The following is a 27,918-nucleotide window of genomic DNA, read 5'->3' on the forward strand; positions in this document are numbered from 1 at the left end:
TCAATTGTCAGCAACTCCCAATACTCCAAACTTTCTTTTCCTTGCCTGCTGGAACTCAGGATCACTCTTCAGACTTATTCCACTTCACATTCCTAGATCATCTGACCTCAATGCTGATAAACCTCGACCACATTCCCAGTGCTCCCTAATCCAATGACCATATCCATTGCTCCTACACCTTGAGAATTTCCTTCCCAGTGCCAGAGGTTCCAGTATCTCTCTCCCAGCAATCTCCGATTCCAGAAGCTGCCCGAGTGTTCCTTGATCCTCCCTCTTCAGTGTTCATGGAACCTTGTGAGTCCCTTCCCAGTGTCCACAGATCTGGGAGCCCACCTGAAAGTACTGCTGCACACCAAGACTCTGTTCCAGTATATAAAAGAAAAAAAGATTTGCATTTACATAGCACTTTTCATGACCTCAGGATGTCTAAAAATCAATTAAATAATTATGAATTGTAGTCACTGCTGTAATTTAGGAAACACAGCAGCTAATTTGAACACAGCAAGCTCCCACAATGTGATAATGACCAGATAATCTGTTTTAGTGATGTTGGTTGAGCAATAAATATTGGCCAGGACACCAAGGGAAGTTCCCCGCTTTTCTTCCAGATAGTGTCATGGGATCATTTGCGTCCACCTGAGAGAGCAGATGGGACCTCGCTGAAAGTCTCGAGCACTGTACTGTCAGTCTAGATTCTGTGCTTAAGGTTCTGTATGTTGCTGAAGATGAGCACAGTAATAAATAAGATTAGCAGGAGATTCTTGGAGGGGAACAGAAACTCCATACACCAAGACAGATCTACTAGATGCAGTGTAAACAAGAAAGCATGGTTTTGGGGATAATTAACTTCAAAATCTCAACCTAAATGAAAATAGGTAATGTTCAGCAGGAAAATAGAATATGTCCGAAGTATGCATGATTAGCCTACAAAATTACAAGACTATTTAATGACCAATGCCTAGTTTCACTAATTCTATGTGCTGAAACCAAAAGGTACCAACAGTACTGTTTTCTATGACAACGCTGCTCTTACGTGCAAAGAGGCTATGTGAATTAATGTATGGTCAAAGGCTAGGAATCCTGTGACGAGTAACTCACCTCCTGACTCCCCAAAGCCTGTGCACAATCTACAAGTCACAGGTCAGGAATGTGATGGAATACTCTTCACTTGCCTGGATTGGTGCAGCACCAACACTCAAGAAGCTCCACACCATCCAGGACAAAGCCGTCCGCTTAATTGGCACTCCATCCACCAACATTCACTCCCTCCACCACCGACACATAGTGGCAGTGGTGCGTACCATCTACAAGATGCACTGCAGCAACGCAGCAAGGCTCCTTAGACAGCATCTTCCAAACCCACGACCTCTACCAACTAGAAGGACAAGGGCAGCAAATGCATGGGAACACCACCACCAGCAAGTACCCCTCCAAGTCACACACCATCCTGACTTGGTACTATATCGCTGTTCCTTCACTGTCGCTGGGTCAAAATCCTGGAACTCCCTTCCAAACAGCACTGCGGGTGTACCTACCTCACATGGACTGCAGCGGTTCAAGAAGGCAGCTCACCACTACCACCTTCTCAAGGGCAATTAGGGATGGGCAATAAATGCTGGCCTAGCCAGCAACAACCACGTCCCATGAATGAATAAAGAAAAAGACCAAACTGAGGTCCGAGTCGATACAATAGCAGGCCTATCAAGAGTTAATGGCTTATTTTCCTCTTTTATGCTTGTGTGTTAAATAATCGAAGTAAGTTGGACGTGTGATTATTAAAAAAAGACTGGCGAATCATAGTAAACCTCAACAACACCTAATTTCATAACACATATTTATTAGGTACAAGTTCCGTGGTCACAACTACCAGTTCAAGGTGCTTTTTGTGAAACTTACAAGTGATGTTGGTTGAGCAATAAATATTGGCCAGGATACGAAGGGAAATTCCCTGCTCTTCTTCCAAATAGTGCCATGGGATCATTTGTGTCCACCTGAGAGAGCAGATAAGGCCTCAGCTTATAGTCTCATGCAAAGGATGGCACAACCGACATTGGAGCACTCCATAAGTACTGCACTGCACTGGGGCCAAAACAACATTGGATGTTAGTGGGAACTTTATTTCATACTGCTTTGGGATAGCTGTCCCTGTTGAAAACATGCTATGCCAAATGAGGAATTTTAATTCATCAGTTGCAAACCTACATTAAATTTTAATGGAAAAAAGATCTGGAATCCGACAGTTAATCTTTAAAAAACTGGCAAGCAAGATGGTCACTGCAATTTGCATCCGAAACACCTTTCATATTCCAAGGCCTCAAAGGGAGACATGTGTGATTAGCCTGTGCCCACCACAATGTCTTGCCCTATTGATTGAACTACCTGTGATTGTTTTCATTAACAAGACATTCAATGCCATTCTGGAACATCAACATTGAAAAGGGCAAAGGGGAGAAATTCAAATTCCGAAACTTGCATCTCGTTAGAAGGCACCAGAGAATTTTTTTTTTTAATTCATTCATGGGATGTGGGCGACGCTGGCTAGGCCAGCATTTATTGCCAAATTGCCCTTGAGAAGGCGGTGGTGAGCTGCCTTCTTGAACCGCTGCAGTCCATTTGGAGTAGGTATACCCACAGTGCTGTTAGGAAGGGAGTTCCAGGATTTTGACCCAGCGACAGTGAAGGAACGGCGATAAAGTTCCAAGTCAGGATGGTGTGTGACTTGGAGGGGAACTTGCAGGTGGTGGTGTTCCCATGTATTTGCTGCCCTTGTCCTTCCAGTTGGTAGAGGGTGCGGGTTTGGAAGGTGCTGTCTAAGGAGCCTCGGTGCATTGCTGTAGTGCATCTTGTAGATGGTACACACTGCTGCCACTGTGCGTCGGTGGTGGAGGGAGTGAATGTTTGTAGATGGGGTGCCAATCAAGCTTGCTCCTTTGTCCTGGATGGTGTCAAGCTTCTTGAGTGTTGTTGGAGCTGCACCCATCCAGGCAAGTGGACAGTATTCCATCACACTCCTGACTTGTGCCTTGTTGATGGCGGACAGGCTTTGGGGAATCAGGAGGTGAGTTACTCGCTGCAGGATTCCTAGCCTCTGACCTGCTCTTGTAGCCATGGTATTTATATGGCTACTCCAGTTCAGTTTCTGGTCAATGGTAACCCCGAGGATGTTGACAGTGGGGGATTCAGCGATGGTAATGCTGTTGAATGTCATGGGGAGATGGTTAGATTCTCTCTTGTTGGAGATGGTCATTGCCTGGCACTTGTGTGGCGCGAATGTTTCTTGCCACTTATCAGCCCAAGCCTGGATATTGTCCAGGTCTTGCTGCATTTCTACACGGACTGCTTCAGTATCTGAGGAGGCATGAATGGTGCTGAACATTGTGCAATCATCCGCGAACATCCCCACTTCTGACCTTATGATTGAAGGAAGGTCATTAATGAAGCAGCTGAAGATGGTTGGGCCTAGGACACTACCCTGAGTAACTCTTGCAGTGATGTCCTGGAGCTCAGATGATTGACCTCCAACAACCACAACCATCTTCCTTTGTGCTAGGTATGACTCCAGCCAGCGGTGGGTTTTCCCCCGATTCCCACTGACCTCAGTTTTGCTAGGGCTTCTTGATGCCATACTCGGTCAAATGCTGCCTTGATGTCAAGGGCAGTCACTCTCACCTCACCTCTTGAGTTCAGCCCTTTTGTCCATGTTTGAACCAAGGCTGTAATGAGGTCAGGAGCTGAGTGGCCCTGGCAGAACCAAAACTGAGCGTCACTGAGCAGGTTATTGCTCAGCAAGTGCTGCTTGATGGCACTGTTGATGACACCTTCCATCACTTTACTGATGATGGAGAGTAGGCTGATGGGGCGGTAATTGGCCGGGTTGGATTTGTGTACAGGACATACCTGGGCAATTTTCCACATTGCAGGGTAGATGCCAGTGTTATAGCTGTACTGGAACAGCTTGGCTAGGGGCGCGGCAAGTTCTGGAGCACAGGTCTTCAGTACTATTGCCGGAATATTGTCAGGGCCCATAGCTTTTGCGGTGTCCAGTGCCTTCAGTCGTTTCTTGATATCACGTGGAGTGAATCGAATTGGCTGATCTCTGGCATCTGTGATGCTGGGGACTTCAGAAGGAGGCTGAGATGGATCATCAACTCGGCACTTCTGGCTGAAGATTGTTGCAAATGCTTCAGCCTTATCTTTCGCACTGATGTGCTGGGCTCCCCCATCATTGAGGATGGGGATATTTGTGGAGCCACCTCCTCCAGTTAGTTGTTTAATTGTCCACCACCATTCACGGCTGGATGCGGCAGGACTGCAGAGCTTAGATATGATCCGTTGGTTATGGGATCGCTTAGCTCTGTCTATCGCATGCTGCTTACGCAGTTTGGCACGCAGATAGTCCTGTGTTGTATCTTCACCAGGTTGACACCTCACTTTGAGGTATGCCTGGTGCTGCTCCTGGCATGCCCTCCTGCACTCTTTATTGAACCAGGGTTGGTCTCCTGGCTTGATGGTAATGGTAGAGTGGGGGATATGCCGGGCCATGAGGTTACAGATTGTGGTTGAGTCCAATTCTGCTGCTGCTGCTGATGGCCCACAGTGCCTCATGGATGCCCAGTTTTGCATTGCTACATCTGTTCGAAATCTATCCCATCTAGCACGGTGATTGTGCCACACAACACGATGGATGGTATCCTCAATGTGAAGGCGGGACTTCATCTCCACAAGGACTGTGCGGTGGTCACTCCTACCAATACTGTCATGGACAGATGCATCTGCAGCAGGCAGATTGGTGAGGACGAGGTCAAGTATGTTTTTCCCTCTTGTTGGTTCCCCCACCACCTGCCGCACACCCAGTCTGGCAGCTATGTCCTTTAGGACTCGGCCAGCTCGGTCAGTAGTGGTGCTACCGAGCCACTCTTGGTGATGGACATTGAAGTCCCCCACCCAGAGTACATTTTGTGCCCTTGCCACCCTCAGTGCTTCCTCCAAGTGGTGTTCAATATGGTGGAGTACTGAGTCATCAGCTGAGAGAGGGCAGTAGGTGGTAATCAGCTGGAGGTTACCTTGCCATGAGACTTCATGGGGTCCAGAGTCGATGTTGAGGACTCCCAGGGCAACTCCCTCCCGACTGTATACCACTGTGCCACCACCTCTGCTGGGTCTGTCCTGCCGGTGGGACAGGACATCCCCAGGGATAGTGATTGCAGTGTCTGGGACATTGTCTGTAAGGTATGATTCCATGAGTATGACTATGTCAGGCTGTTGCTTGACTAGTCTGTGGGACAGCTCTCCCAACTTTGGCACCAGCCCCCAGATGTTTGTAAGGAGGACTTTGCAGGGTCGACAGGGCTGGATTTGCCGTTGTCGTTTCCGGTGCCTAGGTCGATGCCAGGTGGTCCGTCCGGTTTCATTCCTTTTTACTAACTTCATAGCAGTTAGGTACAATTGAGTGGCTTGCTAGGCCATTTCAGAGGGCATGTAAGAGTTAACCACATTGCTGTGGGTCTGGAGTCACATGTAGGCCAGACCAGGTAAGGACAGCAGATTTCCTTCCCTAAAGGACATTAGTGATCCAGATGGGTTTTTACAACAATCGACAATGGTTTCACGGCCATCATTAGACTAGCTTTTAATTCCAGGTTTATTAATTAAATTCAAATTCCACCTTCTGCTGTGGTGGGATTCGAACCCATGTCCCCAGAGAAATACCCTGGGTCTCTGGGTTACTAGTCCAGTGATAGTACCACTATGCCACCGCCTACCCATAATACACAGACATTTATGTGACTGTCTGTCCATCCCTGTGAAAGCTGGGAGTTTCCTTTGGACAAAGCAAGCAAGCAAGCCAGTGACACATTCTGGGCAGAAGCCAGAAGGGCTGTCTCTCTCTCTCTCTAGAAGCCCAGCTGCCGGCTGCTAGATTCAAGAAGGAAGCCCTCTACTCAGCTGTCTCCAAGGACAGCTACCAACGCTGAACTTTCGGACCATAAATTCATCCAGACGACCACTAAAGTCATGAGACAACACAGACTGTGTATTATTTTTATTTGTTCTGGACTCTAGTCCAACAAAAAATCTATTCCTCAGCACTCAGTAATCTATTGTGTGTGTGTGATTCTCATGTGTGTGCGCGTGAAAGTGTAGTGTATATTATTTTCTAGATCGGGTTTAAATTTTTTTTAAGTATAATAAACTCACCCCTTGTTTAGACTCAAGAATACCTGTCCGATTGGCTATTTTACGATCACAACAAAGGTAAAAGGTAAAACATTCAATGAAGTAGTAAGCGCATCCACTGTTTAAAAAGGAATAAACCCTGTTGCGGTCAAATAAGAGGAAGGACAAGGGGGGAGCCTTGTGACCCCTCCTCATCTGATCATAACACTGTCTCTCGACCAATTTCTTTATTAGGAGCTGGGTATTTCTCTTTACAGTCAGTCAAGGAGCAGATCAGAGCACTAACTTTGTGTTTTTGAACTGATGACAGTCGTTATCTTTGTGATCCAGCATACTAAACTGATCATAGGATCATTATTCACAGGCCACCGTTCTACTAGCTGGTGAAGAAAAAGATTCTCAAAGAGGTATTGCCACAACTATCACAGCTTCCAATAGCTTCTCTTTCTGCCTAATGAAAAACCCATAGCCAAAGGCATATTAACAATCTTTAGCTGCAGTCCAAAAGACACAACCAAGTTAGCTGGCTTATCACAATCCCTGAGGCAATTATGCATGTGCCTTCATGGGCATTGACTCTAACATGCACCTGCATTGACATGTAAGGGAATTGACCACGGAAAGAGGATGAAATTAATCCTGCTTGCTGCAGGCAGAAAAATTCAAGTAAGTGTTACAGTTACTCATGTCATGTTTTTTGGGGAGTAATAATGGCCATCTGGGTGATATACTGAAGCATTTCAACCAGTAGCCCACATCCTTTTTTTAAAAATTGGAAATGGTGAATGACAGTGGCAGCTGAAGAATTCTCTTTTTATTGAAGGCGAAGAACAATATAAGAAGAATGAAAAATTTTTGGACAATAAAACAAAGAAGACAATGACAATTAATGTTTACCCTACTGCTGGAAAAAGAAAAGTAACATAAAGGCCAAAGCAGGTCCTTATATACTGCACAGAGCAGAAAAGATCAAAAAGAGCATCATGAACATCATGAACTCCTGATATCACAAGCCATCTTAAAGGGAGTTGTCCCTTTGTGATTTTTTTTCCACGCTAGCAAGAATATGGTCTAATGCCAGCATACTTCAGCAATGTGCAGAGGATGCTATCTGAACAGTGTGGAATAGTTTCAGTACAGTTGCTGCTTGGCTGGAGGCCTCTAATCGGTCCCAATGAAGAAATAAACAATCATTCTTTGCACGTTCATAAAAACTTCCTTTTATAACTAGATTACTGACCAACACAAGCAAATGGACCGCTGGGTGGAGCACAACCTAGAACTGTACTCCAGGGAAAATGTTGTCACTGAGACCGCCCTCAATGCAGCCCCGTCTCTGCCAGTCATAGATGAGCTGGACGTACAGCCAACAAAATCGGAACTCAGTGATGTCATTGATTCTCTAGCCAGCGGAAAAGCCCCTGGGAAGGACAGCATTACCCCTGAAATAATCAAGAGTGCCAAGCCTGCTATACTTACAGCACTCCGCGAACTGCTTTGCCCATGCTGGGACGAGGGAGGAGTACCACAGGACATGCGCGATGCCAATATCATCACCCTCCATAAGAACAAGGGTGACCGCGGTGACTGCAACAACTACCGTGGAATCTCCCTGCTCAGCATAGTGGGGAAAGGCTCCAGAAGCTGGCTGAGTGTGATTACCCTGAGGCACAGTGTGGCTTTCGAGCAGAGAGATCCACCATTGACATGCTGTTCTCCTTTCGCCAGCTACAGGAGAAATGCCGTGAACAACAGATGCCCCTCTACATTGCTTTCATTGATCTCACCAAAACCTTTGACCTCGTCAGCAGACGTGGTCTCTTCAGACTACTAGAAAAGATTGGATGTCCACCAAAGCTACTAAGTATCATCACCTCATTCCATGACAATATGAAAGGCAGAATTCAGCATAGCGGCGCCTCATCAGACCCCTTTCCTATCCTGAGTGGCATAAAACAGGGCTGTGTTCTCGCATCTACACTGTTTGGGATCTTCTTCTCCCTGCAGCTCTCACATGCGTTCAAGTCTTCAGAAGAAGGAATTTTCCTCCACACAAGATCAGGTGGCAGATTGTTCAACCTTGCCCGTCTAAGAGCGAAGACCAAAGTACGGAAAGTCCTCATCAGGGAACTCCTCTTTGCAGACGATGCTGCATTAACATCTCACACTGAAGAGTGTCTGCAGAGACTCAGCGACAGGATTGCGGCTGCCTGCAACGAATTTGGCCTAAAGATCAGCCTCAACAAAATGAACATCATGGGACAGGACGTCAGAAATGCTCCATCCATCAATATCGGCGACCAAGCTCTAGAAGTGGTTCAAGAGTTCACCTACCTGGACTCAACTATCACCAGTAACCTGTCTCTCAATGCAGAAATCAACAAGCGCATGGGAAAGGCTTCCGCTGCTATGTCCAGACTGGCCAAGAGACTGTGGGAAAATGGCGCACTGACACGGAACACAAAAGTCCGAGTGTATCAAGCCTGTGTCCTCAGTACCTTGCTCTACGGCAGCGAGGCCTGGACAACATATGTCAGCCAAGAGTGACGTCTCAATTCATTCCATCTTCGCTGCCTCCAGAGAATCCTTGGCATCAGGTGGCAGGACCGTATCTCCAACACAGAAGTCCTCAAAGCGGCCAACATCCCCAGCATATACACCCTACTGAGCCAGCGGTGCTTGAGATGGCTTGGCCACGTGAGCCACATGGAAGATGGCAGAATCCCCAAGGCCACATTGTACAGCGAGCTCGTCACTGGTATCAGACCCACCGACATTCCATGTCTCCGCTTTAAAGATGTCTGCAAACGCGACATGAAGTCCTGTGACATTGATCACAAGTCGTGGGAGTCAGTTGCCAGTGATCGCCAGAGCAGGCGGGCAGCCATAAAGGCAGGGCTAAAGTGTGGCGAGTCAAAGAGACTTAGCAGTTGGCAGGAAAAAAGACAGAAGCGCAAGGGGAGAGCCAACTGTGTAACAGCCCCGACAACCAGTTATATCTGCAGCACCTGTGGAAGAGTCTGTCACTCTAGAATTGGCCTTTATAGCCACTCCAGGTGCTGCTTCACAAACCACTGACCACCTCCAGGCACTTACCCATTGTCTCTCGAGACAAGGAGGTCAAAGAAGAAGACATGCAATTAGAATGTCACATTTCAGAATCAACTTTGGAAGGTCGCTTCTTTGTATGATATGTCAGTGTCCCTGGTAATACTACTTTGCATAACACTCCTTGTTACGACCAGGTGAGAAATGTGTTTAGGGGGTCTTTTTCTGTTTTTACTTGGTCTTATTCTAACACTGTTTTATTTTTAAACACAGTATTTTGAGCTCCCCTTTTTTTGAATCCTTGTTTACAATTTTCCAACTATAAGGCAAAGAAACCAACACACCAGGTTTTCTCAGGTTAAAGGAGAGAAGTGAAATTTATTAAAACTTAGACTTAAACTTTCATACGGTTGATGCCTACGGATATACGACATGCCCATGCTAGCATGCACACACAATATACACATGCAGATAGGGATAGAAAAGAGAAGAAAAGATAAAGTGGAACAGTTTGAGGCAATATCTTGTTACTGTGCTTCGAGCTCACGGTATCGTCCTTTTGTAGGTAATTCTTGCTGTTCATTGGGGCCCAGTATTTTGCTTAAACCTTGTTCACGTAGGAGACTTTTCTCTCTTTGAGGTTCACGCGTTTTCACAAGATTCAGTTCTGTGGGAAGGAGACAGGAGAAGGCAGACAGGAGAGGGTTCTGCTTCAGTTCCAGGAGCACTTGGTGTTCTCAGTTCAAATCCTTTGTTGGAAGTTCAAATTCAAAACCTCCAACGGTCTGTCAGTCATGTAACCAAAACTGGTCTGACCACTTCTTCTGTGTATTGGGGAAGCAACGACTGGGTCCCCATTATTCCAACACTGTCCGTTACTATTCAAATGGGGAGGCAGTGGCGTAGTGGTAACGTCACTGAACTAGTAATCCAGAGCCCAGGCTAACGTTCTGGGGACATGGGTTTGAATCCCACCACAGCAGATGGTGAAATTTGAATTCAATTGACAAAAAGAAAATCCGGAATTTCAAAAAAAAGCTGCTCTAATGGTGGCCATGAAACCATTGTTGACTGTTGTAAAAACCCATCTGGTTCACTAATGTCCTTTAGGGAAGGAAATCTGCTGTCCTTACCTGGTCTGGCCTCCATGTGAGCCCAGACCCACAGCAATGTGGTTGACTCTTAATGCCCTCTGAAATGGCCTAGCAAGCTACTCAGTTCAGGGCAATTTCGGGATGGGCAATAAATGCTGGCCAAGCCAGCGACGCCCACATCCCACAAAATAATTTTTAAAAATGTCTTTCCAGTCAGGGGCTTGCAATTTTAAGTTTTAATATTCATGTGGCGAAATCATGTGTGCCTCAGACTTGACAGGTGAGGGGTTTGCCTGACACCTCCACACCCAGGGAATGAAATGCGATTTGAAGAAAAACGGTGCATTTCATTACAAAGTTTGAGAGAAATATAAGATACAGAAAGAAACACACTGCCTGTGTGGAGTTTGCAAGTTCTCCCTGTGACCGCGTGGGTTTACGCCGGGTGCTCCGGTTTCTTCCCACAGCCAAAGACTTGCAGGTGATAGGTAAATTGGCTTTGTAAATTGCCCCTAGTGTAGGTAGGTGGTAGGGAATATGGGATTACGGTAGGGTTAGTATAAATGGGTGGTTGTTGGTCGGCACAGACTCGGTGGGCCAAAGGGCCTGTTTCAGTGCTGTATCTCTAAAATAAAAAAAAATAAAATAAAAAAATCCATGCATTTCTCTCATTCATTTCCACTCACTCACCAATCTTAAAGCTTATTAAAAATGGTCTGTTCTGGGTGCCAGGGCCTCTTTACGCAAGACTTTTGACCAGGGGGATGAGTGGTTCCTTTTTCCTTTGACTTCAGGGATAGGTGGTTCCCTTTTCCTCTGACTGTGGGGGAGGCATCTTTGTTACTCTCCCCTTTGTTCTCTGAGATACTCCTACCTGTAGGTATTTGTGCAGACTTGGTTGTACCCTCCTGTGGCACTTCGACTAGGTGAGGCATCACCCTCACAGTTTCTGTGCCCCCGAGAGATCTCTCTTTGTAAATGCTGCTAGCAACTCTGGTGCTGTGCTTCTCGAGTCTGCATTTACAAAGGAGGATGTGGTGTCTAACTTTTAATATTTTTCGGGGTTGGTTGACCAGACAGTAGGGGTTTTTATCCAGGATTCCTCCCGGACTTCCTTTAACCCGCCCTCTTGGTCACTTTATCCCCTTCTCTTTCTAAACTTTTGCCAGCCGTGTGCCTGCCTGTCCCCTTTTGTTCTCGGCAGGGCTCCATTACATTTCAACAGCCCTCTGCTGGAGGGTCCTCCTAACACTGGTACAGGACATAAGGGTGCATGTTTCACTGTAGGTGGGGGTTTCCCCTCAACCTGACACATGTGGCAACTCCTGCAGGACTCCACCACATCTTTGTGGAGTGTTGGCCAGTTAAACTGCTGCCTTATGCGGGCTCTGGTCTTTCATATACGGCATGTACAGCCACTGTAGTCTCGTGGGCCTTAATATTTCTCCCCAGTACCTCTGTGGCACCACTAACTGGTGAACTACTGTCCACTCCTTGCTCTCAGGTCTGAGGAGAACTCCATCTCCTCATCAGTACCTCATTCTTTAAACAGTAGCAATCAGGGACTCCCTCTGCTTCACTTTCAGACTGGACAGCCTTTGCTAACTCTTGCAATACTGGGAGAACTCGCGGAGCCTCAGCTAGGGAAAATCCATTTTATTTATGCCCTGGATCTCCTAACTTTCCAAGAAAGTCTCGGATAGGCAGACCTCATGGTCATTTGCCTGCGGTGCCAATGCAGTCTCCTCGGGGGGAGCTTGTTTGACTCAGGGCCTGATCCACTACACATTCAGGGACTCTGCAGGGAATCGTCTTCTGCCACTGCCCTGTCTCTCCAACCTCCTGAGGTCTTTCTTTCACTATTGGGGGGGCTACCACCCCTGCCAGATCATTACCTGGGAGCTGGTCAACCCCATCCACAGGCAAACTAGGGACAATCCCTACAGTCACCGGTCCCAAAACTAGGTCGCACTCCAGGTGCACCCGGTGTACAGATACAGGCATACACTGCCCTCCAATACCATGCACCACCATTCTGGTGTTCACTGTACTCCCTGGAGGAAAGGTCAGGCTTTTTCGCAGTAAAAGGGATTTGGTGGCCCCGTGTGCCTGAGAATCACTATGGGCTTGCTTGCCCCACTCGAGGGGTATGGGGTTATTTTCCCTTGAAACACAAAACCTTGATAACCTTCAGGAAACCTATTAACTTTTCCTGCACTGGCGGTGTAAGCTTCCTGCATTGCACTCTTACTGAGGTAAAAGCCACAGCTTGTTCTGTTTTTTCCATCACGGCGTCGTCTTCACTGAGCGGGTGTGCCCTGATTAACCCTACCGGTTTCCCCTTTAGTTTCCAGCAGTCAGCTTTTAAATGCCCTGCCTTGTTATAATGGAAGCACAAAGGTATCCAGGTCTCATTCTTGTTCACAGCACCTTCTCTTTTGGCTGGAGGAGGGCCCCGTGACTCCTGCTTTCCTTTCTTTTCCAGGACTGCCTGGGCGGATCTCACCTTCCCACCCTTTGTCCTTTTCGGATTTGTGCGGGTGATTAGGAAAGGTTCTCCCCTGGGAAACCGACTTATAAGTTAAAGCAAACTCATCAGCCAGAACGGCCGCTTGCAGGGCTCCCTGAACGGATCTTCATTGAGAATGGGAGAGAGTTTTTAAATTCCTCTAACAGGACTACTTCTCTGAGAGTCTCATAGCTGAGCTGTATTTTTAAAGCCCTCAGCCACTGGTCAAAAACCACCTGCTTGCTTCTTTCAAACTCCAGATAAGCTTGATTAGCTTGTTTTTTTGAGGGTTCTAAACTTTTGGCGACATGAATTAGTATCCGAAGCCTATGCCCCGAGGATAGCATTTTTGGTCAGTTCATAATTTGATGAACTCTCATCTGGCAGCAAGGAATAAACCTCATGGGTTTTTCCAGTTAGTTTGCTTTGCAATAGGAGAGACCAGGTCTCCACTGGCCATTTTAGCTGCCTTGCCAGTTTCTCGAAGGACACAAAAAAAGCTTCCACATCTTCCTCATTGAATCTTGGAATTAATTGAGCGAGTTTTAGCAATCTTGTACCCAGCCCTGAACTGTGCTCCTCCATATTGGCCATGCTTTCACTAGGGTTATTCTGTCGCCCCCCCTAGCTAACTCAAGCCATTTCAGCTCTTCTCTTCAGATTCTTTCCAGAATATTCTTTCTCTCTCGCTCTCTTCTCTCTCTCTTTCCTTCTCCTGCCTTTCATTTTCTTCACATTCCCTTTGGAATGATCTCTCTTTCTCCCTCTCCCTTTCCTCAAATTCAAGTTTCCTCTGTTCCAATTGTATCGTTGCTCGCAATACCCTGTCAGAGTCTATTTCTAACCCTGTTTCTGCTTCTTCAGATTCAAGGGAAAAATGGTTGGCCACTAGTCTTAAGAGTTCAGACTTCATAGCCTTTTCCACATACAGTGATCCCACACTGCTCAGCCATTTTCCTCAACTCCTCCATAGACAGTGCTTTTAACTTATCCCAAGTTACTTCACCCTGGCTTGGAGAGCTACTCGCTTCAGTTGCAGACATGATAGTATTCAATCACACACAACCACAAGAAACCCAGTATCTTGCTCTTTTTGATTGGGAAGAAATTGGCTTCCCACTTCCAATTTCACTCGTTCGTCTTTGGATAAAATTTCGGACACTGGCACCCAGATTTCTTGTTACGACTAGGTGAGAAATGTGTCTAGGGGTCTTTAGCTGTCTTTACCTGGTCTTATTTTAACATGCTTTTATTTTGAAACACAGTATTTTAGCTCCCCTTTTTTGAATCCTTGTTCACAGCTTTCCAATTATAAGGCAAAGAAACCAACACATCATGTTTTCTCCGGTTAAAGGAGAAAAATGAAATTTATTAAAACTTAGACTTAAACTCTAATACGGTTGACACCTACGGATATATGACTCACTCACGCTAGCATGCACACATGATATACATATGCAGGTAGGGACAGAAAAGAGAAGAAAAGATAAAGTGGAACAGTTTGAGGCAATATCTTGTTACTATGCTTCAAGCTCACGGTATAGTACTTTTGTAGGGGTCCCGTATTCTGCTTAAACGTTGTTCACGTAGGAGACTTTTCTCTCTTTGAGGTTCACTTGTTTTCAAAAAAATTCAGTTCCATGGGAAGGAGATGGGAGCTGGCAGACAGGAGAGGGTTCTGCTTCAGTTCCAGGAGCACATGGTGTTCTCAGTTCAAATCCTCTGTTGGAAGTTCAAATTCAAAACCTCCAACAGTCAGTCATGCGACCAAAACTGGTCTGACCATTTCTTCTGTGTATTGGTGAAGCAACGACTGGGTTCCCATTGTTCCAACACTGTCTGTTACTATTCAAATGTCCTTCCAGTCAGGGGCAATTTTAGGCTTTAATGCTCATGTGGCGAAATCATGTGTGCCTCAGTCTTGGCAGGTGGGGGGGTTTGCCTGACACTCCTGATCTTATTAAGCCTTTGACTAACTGAGCCAAAGCATATCTACTAGGTTTACATTAAATTTAGGATGCATTTATTTATAAGTTTGTGCAGTCCCTGTTATTCCTGTAGCTGGTACTGCAATAGGTATTTTAAATGTTAAAGATGTCATATGTGTGACACACAATTACTACTATTTTATGGTAAGGGTATATTATTTTATGCTTGTTCAGTATTTTTTCATCCACCTTTTTTGAGCAATTGGAAGACGTAAGGCTTTAACATAAGGGTTTGAACAAAATGAAAAACTCAATTTCACAATAACATGATTAAATTTATCAATTGAATTGTCTTTTTTGTCTTTTAATGCCTTCATTCAAGTTTTTACATGATGGTTATGGCCTTTCCCAAAGCTTGGATTTGTATTTTTGTCCTGAGCTCTGTAAGCTGAATCTGGATTGTGCATGAGTGTGTGGAGTGTACAGAATTTCACAGGATGAATCAATACTGCTCAGTGAACACTACTATTGGAATATTTTTCTTTGGCTCTTCGTGCATATGTCCAAAAATTTCAAAAGCTTTTGTCATGCTAGGCCCCCACTTGCCAAGAATGAGGCACATCAATTTTGTTATGAACATTGATTTTTAACTGTTGTTGGAGCGAGGAAATGACTTGTTAAACAGATCAGCCGTGGATTGAAAAAAAACATTTACACACTAACAGACATCGAAGGCGAGGAAGTGCATTCCAGGGCCTGCTGAGAAGGATACAATCCACAAGGGCCAGGACTGGTTAGACTAGCTGGTCACATGAATACCTGGCTGTTCCAGGGTTTCTTTTGAACTGGCCACAGAGAGTTTGATGGCAGAATGTCTGTTTGTTCCTGGACTGAGATCACTCTCCTATCTGCTCCCATCTCTTTCTCACAAGCCCCTGAATCCACTGAAGGCACATGAACCCCAAGAGAGAAAAGTGTCCTACAGCGAACAAGGTTTAAGAAGAATACTGGGACCCAATGAAAAGCAAGATCCACTTACAATCAAGGACTCTACAGTGAGCTCTGTTCCGACCAGATGAGAAAGGTGTCTAGATGTCCCTCTCAGCCTTCACCTGGTCTTACTGTAACAGGGTTTAATTTTAAACACACCGTGTTTTGACGTCCCCCTTTGTGAATCCTTGTTCATCGCTTTCTAATTATAAGGCAAAGAAATGAGCACAAACAGGCTTTCTTATGTTTAAAGAAGATTTATTAAACGTAAAGTCTAATTCGGTTAACGCCTACGGATACATGACGTGCCCATGCTAGCATGCATACACACATGCAAATAGGGACAGAAAAGAGAAGAAAAAAAATAAAGTGAAAAAGTTTGAGGCAATATCTGAAGAGTTTGTACGATTCTTCGAACTCACTGTAGAGTCCTTTTGTAGGTTGATCTTGCTTTTTGTTGGGGCCCAGTATTATTCTTAAACCTTATTCACTGTAGGAGACTTTTTTCTCTTGGGGTTCTTGTGTCTTCAATGGATTCCAAAGCTGGTGAGAAAGAGATGGGAGCAGACAGGAGAGAGATGTTCTCAGTCCAGGAGCAAAGAGCTTTCTGAGTTCAAATTCTGTGGTGAGTTCAAAAAAACCTGTAACAGCCAGTTAGTCATGTGACCAACTGACCTAATCAGTCCTGGCCCTTGTGGATTGTCTTGTCCTAGCAGACCTTGGAATGTTTCCTCTGCACACAATACCTGCTGATCAAAGGTCCTTTGTGGATTAAATTGGAGCAGGGAATAGCCCCTTTGTCCTTTCAAGTACTGTCTGTCAATATGCAAAAATGTCTTTCTAGCCAGTCTGGCAGCCCTTGTAATAGGCCTTCTCTTCTTCCCAGCAACAATTTGAAATTTAATGTCTGTGGCAAAATTAATATGCCTCATTCTTGGCAGGTGGGGGCCTGCATGACAGCTTGAAGAACTGTAACAACTCTTCAGATAGTGCCTCAAACTTTTCCACTTTATTTTTCTTCTGCTCTTTTCTGTCTCTATTTGCATGCGCATATTGCGTATGCATGCTAGCGTGTGGCGCGTCGTATACCCGTAGGCGTTAACCGAATTAGAGTTTAAGTTTAATAAATTTCAACTTTTCTTCTTTAAACCTAAGAAAGCCTGTTTATGCTGGTTTCTTTGCCTTATAATTGGAAAGCGGTGAACAAGGATTCACCAAGGGGGAGCTCAAAACATGGTGTGTTTAAAATTAAACCCTTTATACAGGTGAAGGCTGAGAGGGACCCCTAGACACCTTTCTCACCTGGTTGTAACTCTTTACTCAGATAATTTTTTGCTTGAAAAGAGTGGTGACAGTTTTCTGTGAGTGAAAAAAAATTCTAATGATGTGCCTGCCATAGCTTTTGTCTTGTGTTCTGTAAACTTTACAAAGTGTATAAACTTTAAGGAAGTACACTTTTCTTCATTTCCAACACATCAATTTTTTTTATATCTATTGAATTTTGAAACCAACTAAATTACCTGTGTTTTGCTGACATTAGAAAATGTCAATGCTAATTGCATATACTTGTAAGAGATGAGACAGGGTCAAAGAGACAGACAGCATGACAACATGTGTGCAGCGCCACACCATACAATTCCACCCATCTCCCACCTGTCAGAGATAGGAGCAAAAAGAAAATTAAAGGAGAAAAGTATCAGAAAAGAGAGACTGATAGACAGAAGTAGAAGTGCAAAGAAGAGAATGGGAGAAAAAGAAACACAAAGACATCAGAGACCACATTATCTGACTTACTGTGTACAATGTTACAGAAGATCGATTAGTTATTACTGAAAATTACAAATTCACCATGTAAAAAAGTACAAACATGAAATATGATCTTCCCTGCTAAAGGATCTATTTACTATTGATTTACATCAACCAGCCAAAAGACTTGCAGGTTGATAGGTAAATTGGCCATTATAAATTGTCACTAGTATAGGTAGGTGGTAGGGAAATATCGGGACAGGTGGGGATGTTTGGCAGGAATATGGGTTTAGTGTAGGATTAGTATAAATGGGTGGTTGATGTTCGGCACAGACTCGGTGGGCCGAAGGGCCTGTTTCAGTGCTGTATCTCTAATCTAATCTAATCTAATCTAATTTCTCCCCAGCCAACTCATTTTCTCCATGCTTCTCCTAAAGGTCGCGACTGATTTTGTTTAAACTGAGAAAGCTAGAAGGACCAAAGCCCAAATTTGAGGTAAAATTGCACAGGCACTGCCAGCCTTTATACAAATGATCATGTGTAAGATTAAATAATTTACTTGACTCGAAGGTCAGCACTGCAAAGGCTGATTACTTCACACATTCACTCACTCCCAGCAGGAATGGGTCAAGCTCAGGAGTAGCAGCTATGGCTAATTTTCTCCCCTCTCACCAAGAAATACAAAGCCAAGTGTAGCGAGGCCACTTCTGCTTTGCTCGAAGTCAGCTAGGTTGATACTGTTCAAGGTATAAGCCTGGGATCTTGGGGTCTGTATAGCTCAGTATCATATCATGGTGGATGCACTCACGGACCATCTTTTGATATTTTCAATAAAACCCATGTTTAACAAGACACAGCCTTACCTTTTACTGTAGATCATACTGTTGCGTAGATTAGATTCAAAAACATGTTGATGAATTGGTTGAAGATTTCCATTTAAAACAGGATATGATTTGGCAAGATAAGTTCTTACCAAACTATTGCATATTAAACAAAGAGGTAAGCGAAGTACATTCTTCCACGGAATTGTTTTCCCAAGAATTTGTTTCTTGGGATAACTGCAGTCTGTCCATAATGTTCTCCGAACATGAACACAATTGGGATATTTTCTTTCGTAGTTGGTGCATATTTTCTGCTGTCTCTCCAGATATTCTTGGAATATGAAGCTGGACTTTAGCCTGGATCCTGAACCCACTCGACCAGCAACCCACTTGGAACTATTGACAAGTAGAAAAGTTTTAATAAACTATATTTTTATTTTTCAGTTCAATGGTAAAAATATCTGTTGAAGAAACTAATATGCTAAATCATTAGATTTATAAACACACACACACACAATCTGTTACAAGTAATGTTTCTAATATAGTATGTGTATTTTTACGCAGAGTTTTCATTTTTGTGTTTTCTTTTGTTTCACTGCAAGTTATCCCCCTGCCTTGCCTCTTTGCATCTGCCGCAGAAAGGATGATTCATGTCTCATCACAATGAAAAACTAAGATTCTACACAATGAGAAGTCAATACAGAATAAACAATATGAAAATTACTTTTTACCATTAGGAAAGTATTTTCCAAAATAACAAACATGAAATGTGACCTTCTCTCCTAAAGTATCGAATTGATTTCTGCAAATACCTGTCAGTATTCTTTCTTCCACTGCTCTAATGTTTAGCATTGAAATATTTTGACTTAAAGGGCTGAATTGCTCAGGAATCAGCTGCTAGTTTATAAGAATTTTAAACTGGGGTTACTGCTTCACAGTAAGCAGCCTTAATCCTCATTGTAAATAATTATCTACTGAATGCACAAATTAACTATTAAAATTAAAAGCAATTGGGAATGCATGATTCGTTTAACCAGAGTCTGCCTTTAAGTCCAGTCCAGGCTCATGAGATAAAAGGCACCTCTTGGCTAGCTCTAACAGTCCTACCTTAAATGAGTTTGACCATTTTAACCCAGTTCATAGTGGGGGTGGCCTCACAATGCAAAATTGACATTAATTTGCAGCAAATTGACAATAGCAAGAGGGGAGCTCATAAAGGTGGTTAGTGTGAAAAACGATGTGCCCACTTACACTAAGTAGTGAACTTCTGAGGCTGGGCTAAGGCAGATTGGGAGAACAATGGCTCAATTTATCCTAATTTGCTGTGGCAGGATAGATGAGTTTTTCTCTGTTCTAGCCTGTGGCTATACCTAATCTAGGAGTGCCCAACATTGCCAATGGGAGACAAAAATGGAAAGTTTTATTTCCCAGCTCTAATGTCATTTTCCTTAATCAGCAAATCACCAAAAAGACTAATTAACTATAAAACAAGACTTTGAACTTGTGCTGTTCTTGTTACTTTTTTTTCCTGTTGATGGGGTAGGTCCCAAGAATGTATGTATGAATAGCTAATTTTCACAAAATGAAAATCATATTTCTGACAAACCTCAATAATGCAGGTTGGATGTCCAAAATCTGGCTGTCAGAAAACCGGAATTGTCTGAAAACTGGACATTTTTGAAAATAGTCAAAACCCATTTTGCTCAGATAAATTCCTATTTATAAACTTTCCATTGAGTATGTAAAAGGGTAGAAACTCATGTACAAAGCTTAAAAAGCTCATATTATACTCATTTATGCACCTTTTAAATATCATAACTTAACGCTAAAGGACCACTGTACACAAACAGCAACTGTTGTCTTCGACTAAATTTTCAGTTTATTGCTTTGGGCCGTCCAAACATTGGCATTTGGTTCAGGGAAATATGATACTGTATTCTATTTACACCGCCTTTAATCTGATCAGCAATTCTGGTCGGTTGTGTGGTCAGTCACACAATTCAATTCTCCCACTACTACCTTGGTGTTGGGTGAGTTTGTAGGCTGCTCCTTAACTGATGTACGGTAATACTGTGATTGTCTGACCATCCCTGCCACCCGTCCGCACCACCCTGCCTGGCTGAAACTGAACAGTGAGGTAGTTAAAATGAGACTAGTCACTTACCTCTTCTGATCCTGCTGCCTTCACACCACGTTCCAATCTTAAACTGCTCTTTTGAGCACATGAGCGGGGCACATGTCGGAAGCAAACAGGATGCAGCGATGGATCAGGGAAGTCAGAAGACTCCCACCGGTCTAATTCCCACGCTCCAAGTTGACCCGCACAATCTTCGACCCTTGGCCCTGCCCAACCCCACCTGATCCTTTGGTCAAGTATACTTTTTTTTGCATCAATTCATTCATCAATAAATTATTTATTTATTTTCATATTTTATTTCATGTACAGGTATCTCTTATTCATTGAATTTTGCCTAGGATAGGCTATCGATTTTATTGTCCAAAATCTGAAATCCGGTACGGTCTCGTGCCGGATCTTGGACATTGGACCTGTATTACAAATGAAGATACTTGAATTTTTTTGTCAACAGCAGAGATTGAGGACGTTTGTACATGTAGCACTGGCTCTGGTTCTTATATAAAAGCAAAATACTGCGGATGCTGGAAATCTGCCAGACCTGCTGAGTGGTTCCAGCATTTCTTGTTTTTATTTCTGGTTCTTATATGCCTGAAGTGTTAACACGTTTTACAAAATGCTTCACATTTCACATAAATGTGAGATTATCCGCTTTGGCAGCAAAAACGGGAAGGCAGATTATTAATAACCAGCGAAGATTTACCAGACTGATTCCTGAGATGGCAGGACTGACGTATGAGGAGAGATTGAGTCGGTTAGAATTATATTCGCTGGAGTTCAGAAGAGTGAGGGGGATCTCATAGAAACCTATAAAATTCTAACAGGATTTGACAGGATAGATGCAGGAAGGATGTTCCCGATGGTGGGGGAGTCCAGAACCGGAGGTCATAGTCTAAGAATACAGGGTAAACCTTTCAGGACTGAGATGAGGAGAAATTTCTTCACCCAGAGTGGTGAGCCTGTGGAATTCGCTACCACAGAAAGAAGTTGAGGCCAAAACATTGTATGTTTTCAAGAAGGAGTTAGATATAGCTCTTGGGGCAAAAGGAATCAAAGGATATGGGGGGAAAGGAGGAACAGGTTACTAAGTTGGATGATCAACCATGATCATAATGAACGGCGGAGCAGACTCAAAGGGCCGAATGGACTACTCCTGCTCCTATTTTCTATGTTTCTATGTTTCAGACATCAATTTCCTTTCTCTTCCACTACAGAATGGAATATTGTTTTTATCAGGAATAATTATTTCCATTATTAAAAATGTTGCAGATTTTGATCCGAGCCGAGTTCCTGCCAGTCACAGTACCAGAGGTTAGGGCTAGAATGAGCGCGATACAAAATATTTGCTTCTCGGGATTGATGATGGCTACAAAATTCCACATACATTTGCAACCAATTACACTGTAAATGCGATTCTCCCTCCTCTCACTCACTCACTTGACACACACATATATCTATATATCATATATATATATTTAAAAATTCTTTAGGTCTCCTTTCATTGCACAGAACAATTCTAGAACTTTTTTTCCCCTTTCATCATTCTTTTTCTGCTAGCTTTCTCCCTTCATCTCTTCCTCTACTGAAGGCAATTACTCATTCTGGGATAGAGTACAATTAGTGTCTGCCACCCTTCTATAACTCACCCAAGCAGCCATTCTTCATGTGTCAGTCTAGACAGTGAGTGTTCAAGGCTATTGTGGAGGGTGCACATCCTGTCACAAGAGTACTTTCCGAGCAGTGTTCACTTGAGGGCAAAGTAGAGCAGGAATTCTGGCAATTTTCCACTTCCATACCCAAAGTTACTGCAATCAATTAAAGTGATGAGCTGGCATTCTGGCTGAGATCAACTGATTCACCATGGATCAAACTAGCACCTTCCTCATCTGTATGACTCAACTGCTAACTGACTTAACCAGCCAGCCACCAAAGAAGCTTTATTGGAAAGTTTAAAAACAATTAGGTTAACTGTAAATTGCAGGGGCTCTGACCCAAATTTTTAATTCCTCTCTGGCCACGGGGGAGGTGCCAGAGGGCTGGAGAACAGCTAATGTGGTCCCACTATTTAAGAAAGGTTGTAGAGATAAGCCAGGGAACTATGGACCAGTGAGTCTCACGTCAGTGGTAGGGAAACTATTGAAGAAAATTCTGAAGGAGAGAATCTATCTCCACTTGGAGAGGCAAAATTTCATTAGGAATAGTCAGCATGGCTTTGTCAGAGGGAAGTCATGCCTAACAAATTTGATTGAATTTTTTCGAGCATGTGACCAGGTGTGTAGATGAGGGTATTGCAGTTGATGTAGTTTACATGGATTTCAGCAAAGCTTTTGACAAGGTCCCAAATGGGAGACTTATCAAGAAAGCAAATGCACATGGGATACAGGGTAACTTGATAAGGTGGATTCAAAATTGGCTTAGCTGTAGGAGACAGAGAGTGATGACAGACGGCTGTTTTAGTGACTGGAAGCCAGTGTCCAGTGGCGAACCACAGGGATCTGTGCTGGGTCCCCTATTGTTTGTCATTTATATAAACGACATAGATGACTGTGTGGGGGGGGGGTAGGATCAGTAAGTTCGCGGATGACACAAAGATTAGCCGAGTGGTTAACAGTGAGCTGGAGTGTCTTGGGTTACAGGAAGATATTGACGGCTGGTCAAATGGGCAGAAAAGTGGCAGATGGAATTTAACCCTGAAAAGTGTGAGGTTATACACTTTGGAAGGAGTAATGTGACACGGAAGTATTCAATGAATGGCCTGACACTGGAAAGTTCCGAGGAACAAAGGAACCTTAGCATGTTTGTCCGTAGATCTCTGAAGGCAGAAGGGCAGGTTAATAGGGTGGTGAAAAAGGCATATGGGACACTTGCCTTTATCAATCGAGGCATAGATTACAAAAGCAGGGAGGTCATGTTGGAGTTGTATAGAACTTTGGTAAGGCCACAGCTGGAGTACTGTGTGCAATTCTGGTCGACGCATTATAGGAAGGATGTGATTGCACTGGAGGGGGTGCAGAGGCGATTCACCAAGATGTTGCCTGGGATGGAACATTTAAGCTATGAAGAGAGGTTGGATAGGCTTGGGTTGCTTTCGCTGGAGCAGAGAAGACTGAGGGGTGATCTGATCAAGGTGTACAAGATTATGAGGGGCATGGACAGGGTGGATAGGGAGCAGCTGTTCCCCTTAGTTGAAGGGTCAGTTATGAGGGGACACAAGTTTAAGGTGAGGGGCAGGAGGTTTAAGGGAGATTTGAGGAAGAACTTTTTTACCCAGAGGGTGGTGACGGTCTGGAATACACTGCCTGGGAGGGTGGTAGAGGCGGGTTGCCTCACATCCTTTAAAAAGTACCTGGATAAACACTTGGCACGTCATAACATTCAAGGCTATGGGCCAAGTGCTGGCAAATGGGATTAGGTAGACAGATCAGGTGTCTTTAATGCATCGGTGCAGACTCAATGGGCCGAAAGGCCTCTTCTGCACTGTATTATTCTGTGATTCTGTGAACTGTAAGCAACCACATAGCTTGATTTTTGAGTGCATTGTGTGTGTATCTTTCTAGTCACTCTTCCACAACAGGCCCTTTTTCACTCTCTTAAAAACATTGTACATGTGAGGCTTTTGCAGTGCCAACATCAGCCCTGTTTAAAAAAGGGGAGAGAGATAAACCTGACAACTAGAGGCCAGTCTAACATCAGTGGTGGGAAAACTTTGAGACAGTAATCTGGGAGAAAAATAATTGTCACTTGCAAAAGTATGGGCTAAAAAAATGAAAGTCAGAATGGATTTGTTAAAGATAAACTACATTTGGTTAACTTAATCCAGTTATTTGATGAAGTAATAGAAAGAGTTAATGAGGGTAGTGCAGTTAGTGTAGTTGATGTTTTGTATGTGGACTTTCAATAGGCATTTGACAAAGTACCATATAATAGGCTTATCAGCAAAATTAAAGCCCATGGGATTAAAGGGACGGTGGTAGCATAGATACAAAATTGGCTAAGGGCTAGAAAGCAGACAGTAGTGGTGAATGGTTGTTTTTCCAGACATGAGGGAAGTGTTCAGCGGTATTCCCAGGGGTCAGTATTAGGATCACTGCTCATTTTGCTATATATTAATGACCTGGACTTGGGTATACAGGGTGTAATTTCAAAATTTGCAACTGGTACAAAACTCAGAAATACAGTAAACAATGAGGAGGATCATAACAGACTTCAGGAAAACATAGACAGATTGATAAAATGAGCAGACACACTGCAAATGAAATTCAACGCAGAGAACTGTGAAATGATACATGTTGACAGAAAGAATGAGACAAAATGAACTAAATGGCACATTCTGAAAGGGAATGCAGGAACAGAAAGACTTGGGAGTGTATAAACACTAATCTTTGAAGTGGCAGGACAAGTTAAGAAGGCTGTTAAAATATGGGATCCTTGGCTTTATTAATTGATAACTAGAGTATAAAAGCAAAGAAGTTATGCTAAACCTTTATAAAACACTGGTTAGGCCTCAGCTGGGGTACTGTGTTTAATTCTGAGCACCACACTTTAGGAAGGATGTCAAGGCCTTGGAGAAGGCTTAGACAAGGTTTACTGGAATGGTAGGAAGGATGAGGGACTTCAGTTACATAGAGAGACTGGGAGAAACTGAGGTTGTTCTTAGAGCAGAGAAGGTTAAGAGGAGATTTGATAGGCGGGTTCAAAACCATTCATGATTTTGAAAGAGTAAACCAGGAGAAACTGTTTCCAGTGGCAGGAATTTTAGTAACCAAAGGACACAGGTTTAATGAGGGACAAAAGAAACAGAGGCAACATTTCTTTGACACAATGGCCAGAATTTAACGTTGGGTGGGAGGTCCCACCCACCGACCAAATAGTTAGGGGTGAGTCCGCCTCCACTGGGCCTAGGGTGCCACGCTGGGATTTTTCCTTCCCCAGGCCCTCAATCTGCTTTGAACGGGACTTCCACCTCGTTGAGGCAGAAAGTCCTGCCTAATGAAGCTGCCGGCCAATCAGGGACCAGCAGCTCTTAGTCCCAGCAACGCCACCAGGAGCGGTGGTCACTGCTGGGACAACACGCGGCCAACAGAAGCAAGAGGGGACGACGGCTCCGGAAAGAATGTAAGTTTTTGGGGGCCTCGCCAGAGACAATTGGCCAGACCCTGGCGAGGCAAAGGGGGTCGACTGGGGTGGGTGGTGGTGCTGTGTGTTGGGGGAAGTTGGGGCTTTGGGGTCAGCCCTCCGTGGGGCACAGGGTGCCCGATCATGAGCCCCCCAAAAGCCCAGCCCAGCCCAGAAGGAGGCCAGTAGGTTTTACCTGGCAGTGTTCTTGGTGCCTTTGCCGTCTGGCCGCCACAGGTAAAATACCAGTGGTGGAGGGAGAGGCCCCTTAAGTGCCAGTTAATTGGCCACTTAAGGGCCTTGATTGGTCTGGGGCGGGCAGGCCATTTATCACTGCCGCCCCACATAAAATTTCAGTGGGGTGCGGGAAGGGCCCCCACCGTCTCCCACTCAATTTTACGGGCACCCCCCCCCCCCCCGCAAACAGCCCACTCGTGGGGGCCATAAGATTGCAGCCTATGAATTGTTGTGATCTGGAAGGATGATGGAAGTAGACTCGGTAGTAACATTCAAAAGACAATTTCATAAATACTTGAAAAAAGTTACAGGGTTATGGGGAAGGAGCTGGGGCACTATGGGCTAAATGGCCTCTTTCCGTGCTGGATCATTCCTTAATTACTGCAGTAAATGTCGACCAGATAGCTCTGGTTATAAGGCTAACATAACTTCAAAAATACATGGATGACAAGTGGAGGGGAAAGAACTTAAGCTTCCAGGAAAAAATAGGATTTAATAGGAAAAAGCCCCATCTGACTGACAATTCAAGTGTTTTGTTCCGAAACTTTGCACAAAACAGATTTTAAAGCCCAGGTCATATGTAGCTGCTGTCAGCCAGAGACAATGAAGAAAAAGTGGCAGTGATTGTAAAGACTAAATACAAGGAAGTTTCAGAATTAAAGCAAGTTATATCTGTGTATGTGATTCCCGCTTTTGTTGGAAAGAGTTTACAATGCGCCAGGCCGCTCACTGGGATCTGGTTCAGTCTCCGAGATATGGTGACCCCGGCCGGGCCTCTGTAGCCTGGCGGAGGCCCAGCCGCAGGGGCCGGAGCCCAGAGAGAACCCATTCCACCCCAGGCAGCCGTTCACTTACACTGCGAATTCCCGGTACATTTCTCCGCCAGTATTCCGCCGCAGTTCTCGACCGCACGGGCAGGAAGTTTACCCGGAGCAGCGAGAGTGTGGCGCCGGAAGTGGGATCGGGCCTGGGCCTCAGTTCAGCGCTTCCCTGTCAGAGCGGCCCGGTCTGGGGCTCCTTCTCGTTCAATGTGCGTGCATGTCCATGATAAATTACCAGCTACACTAACGTTCTATGAAGTTTTCTGAAAATACGCAGCTGCTCAGTCAGCATCTATGCAGAGGCCAATCAAATTGTCAGAACAGGAACAAACTGTAGGTCTGCTGGACTCTTCCTCTATGTCAACTTCTTGGGTTTCATTTCAAACCACCCTTAACCCCTTCCCCTGCCCAAAAAAACCTATTGAGACATACTCTGTATCTCTTCATTGTCTTTAATTATACATCTCCCTGCCACATCCAGTGATGAACGGTGGTGGACAATTAAACCACCAAAGGAAGGAGGAGGCTCCATGACATCCCCATCCTCGATGATCGGGGAAGCCCAGCAGGTCAGAACAAAAGATAAGGCTGAAGTGTTTGCAACCATTTTCAGTCAGAATTGGATGATGTTTATGTGGATGAGGTCATAAAGTACACCAAAGATCAGTTTCTTTCAGTACACAATGTGTTTACAGTCAATGATGACCTCCAGGATGTTGATGGTGGGGGAGTCAGCAATGGTACATGCCATTGAATGTCAAGGAGACGTGGTTAGACTCTTGTTAGAGATAGTCATTGCCTGGCATTAGTGTGGCATGTATGTTTCTTGCCCCTTAGGCCAAGCCTGAATGTTGCCCAGGTCTTTCTGCATGTGGGTACCAGCTGCTTCATTGAGAATTTCTGAATGGCACTGAAGATTGTGCAATCATCGGTGACCATCCCCATTTCTGATCTTATGATGGAGGGAAGGTCATTAATGAAACAGCTGAAGATGCTTGGGCCTAAGACGCTACTGTTGAGGAACTCCTCCAGCAATGTCTTGGGACTGAGATGACTGGCCTGCAACAAGCACAACCATCTTCCTTTGTGCTGGGCAAGATGCAACTCGTCAAGGCTTCTTTGACAGCACCTTCCAATCTACAACCCCTACCACCTAGAAGGATAATGGGAACACCACCACCTCCACACTCCCCTGCAAATCACACACCATCCGGATTTGGAAATATATCAACATTCCTTCATTGTCGCTGGGTCAAAATCCTGGAACTCCCTCCTGAACAGCACTGTGGGTGTACCTA

General features: G+C 44.5%; 1 protein-coding gene across 4 annotated transcripts in view; it reads right to left on the minus strand.

Moving 5' to 3' along the window:
• The window catches only part of si:ch211-198n5.11 (methylcrotonoyl-coenzyme A carboxylase 2), a 125,802-nt gene extending 98,833 nt beyond the window's left edge, over nt 1-26,969 (minus strand). For 2 of the 4 annotated variants that reach the window (XR_010975516.1, XM_068037262.1), the window contains exons 1-2: nt 22,094-22,231; nt 18,356-18,709 (exon numbers count right to left, since the gene is read on the minus strand). Coding sequence is in view for 3 of the 4 variants with exons in the window: in XM_068037262.1 (XP_067893363.1) it covers nt 18,356-18,709; nt 22,094-22,161 (422 nt within the window). In the remaining variant the exon portion in view is untranslated. The other 2 variants (XM_068037263.1, XM_068037264.1) reach the window with 2 other exon arrangements.
• Nucleotides 26,970-27,918: the final 949 nt, after the last annotated feature.

This window comes from Heterodontus francisci, chromosome 8 (genome assembly GCF_036365525.1).
Source record: "Heterodontus francisci isolate sHetFra1 chromosome 8, sHetFra1.hap1, whole genome shotgun sequence".
Classification (NCBI taxonomy): Eukaryota; Metazoa; Chordata; class Chondrichthyes; order Heterodontiformes; family Heterodontidae; genus Heterodontus; species Heterodontus francisci.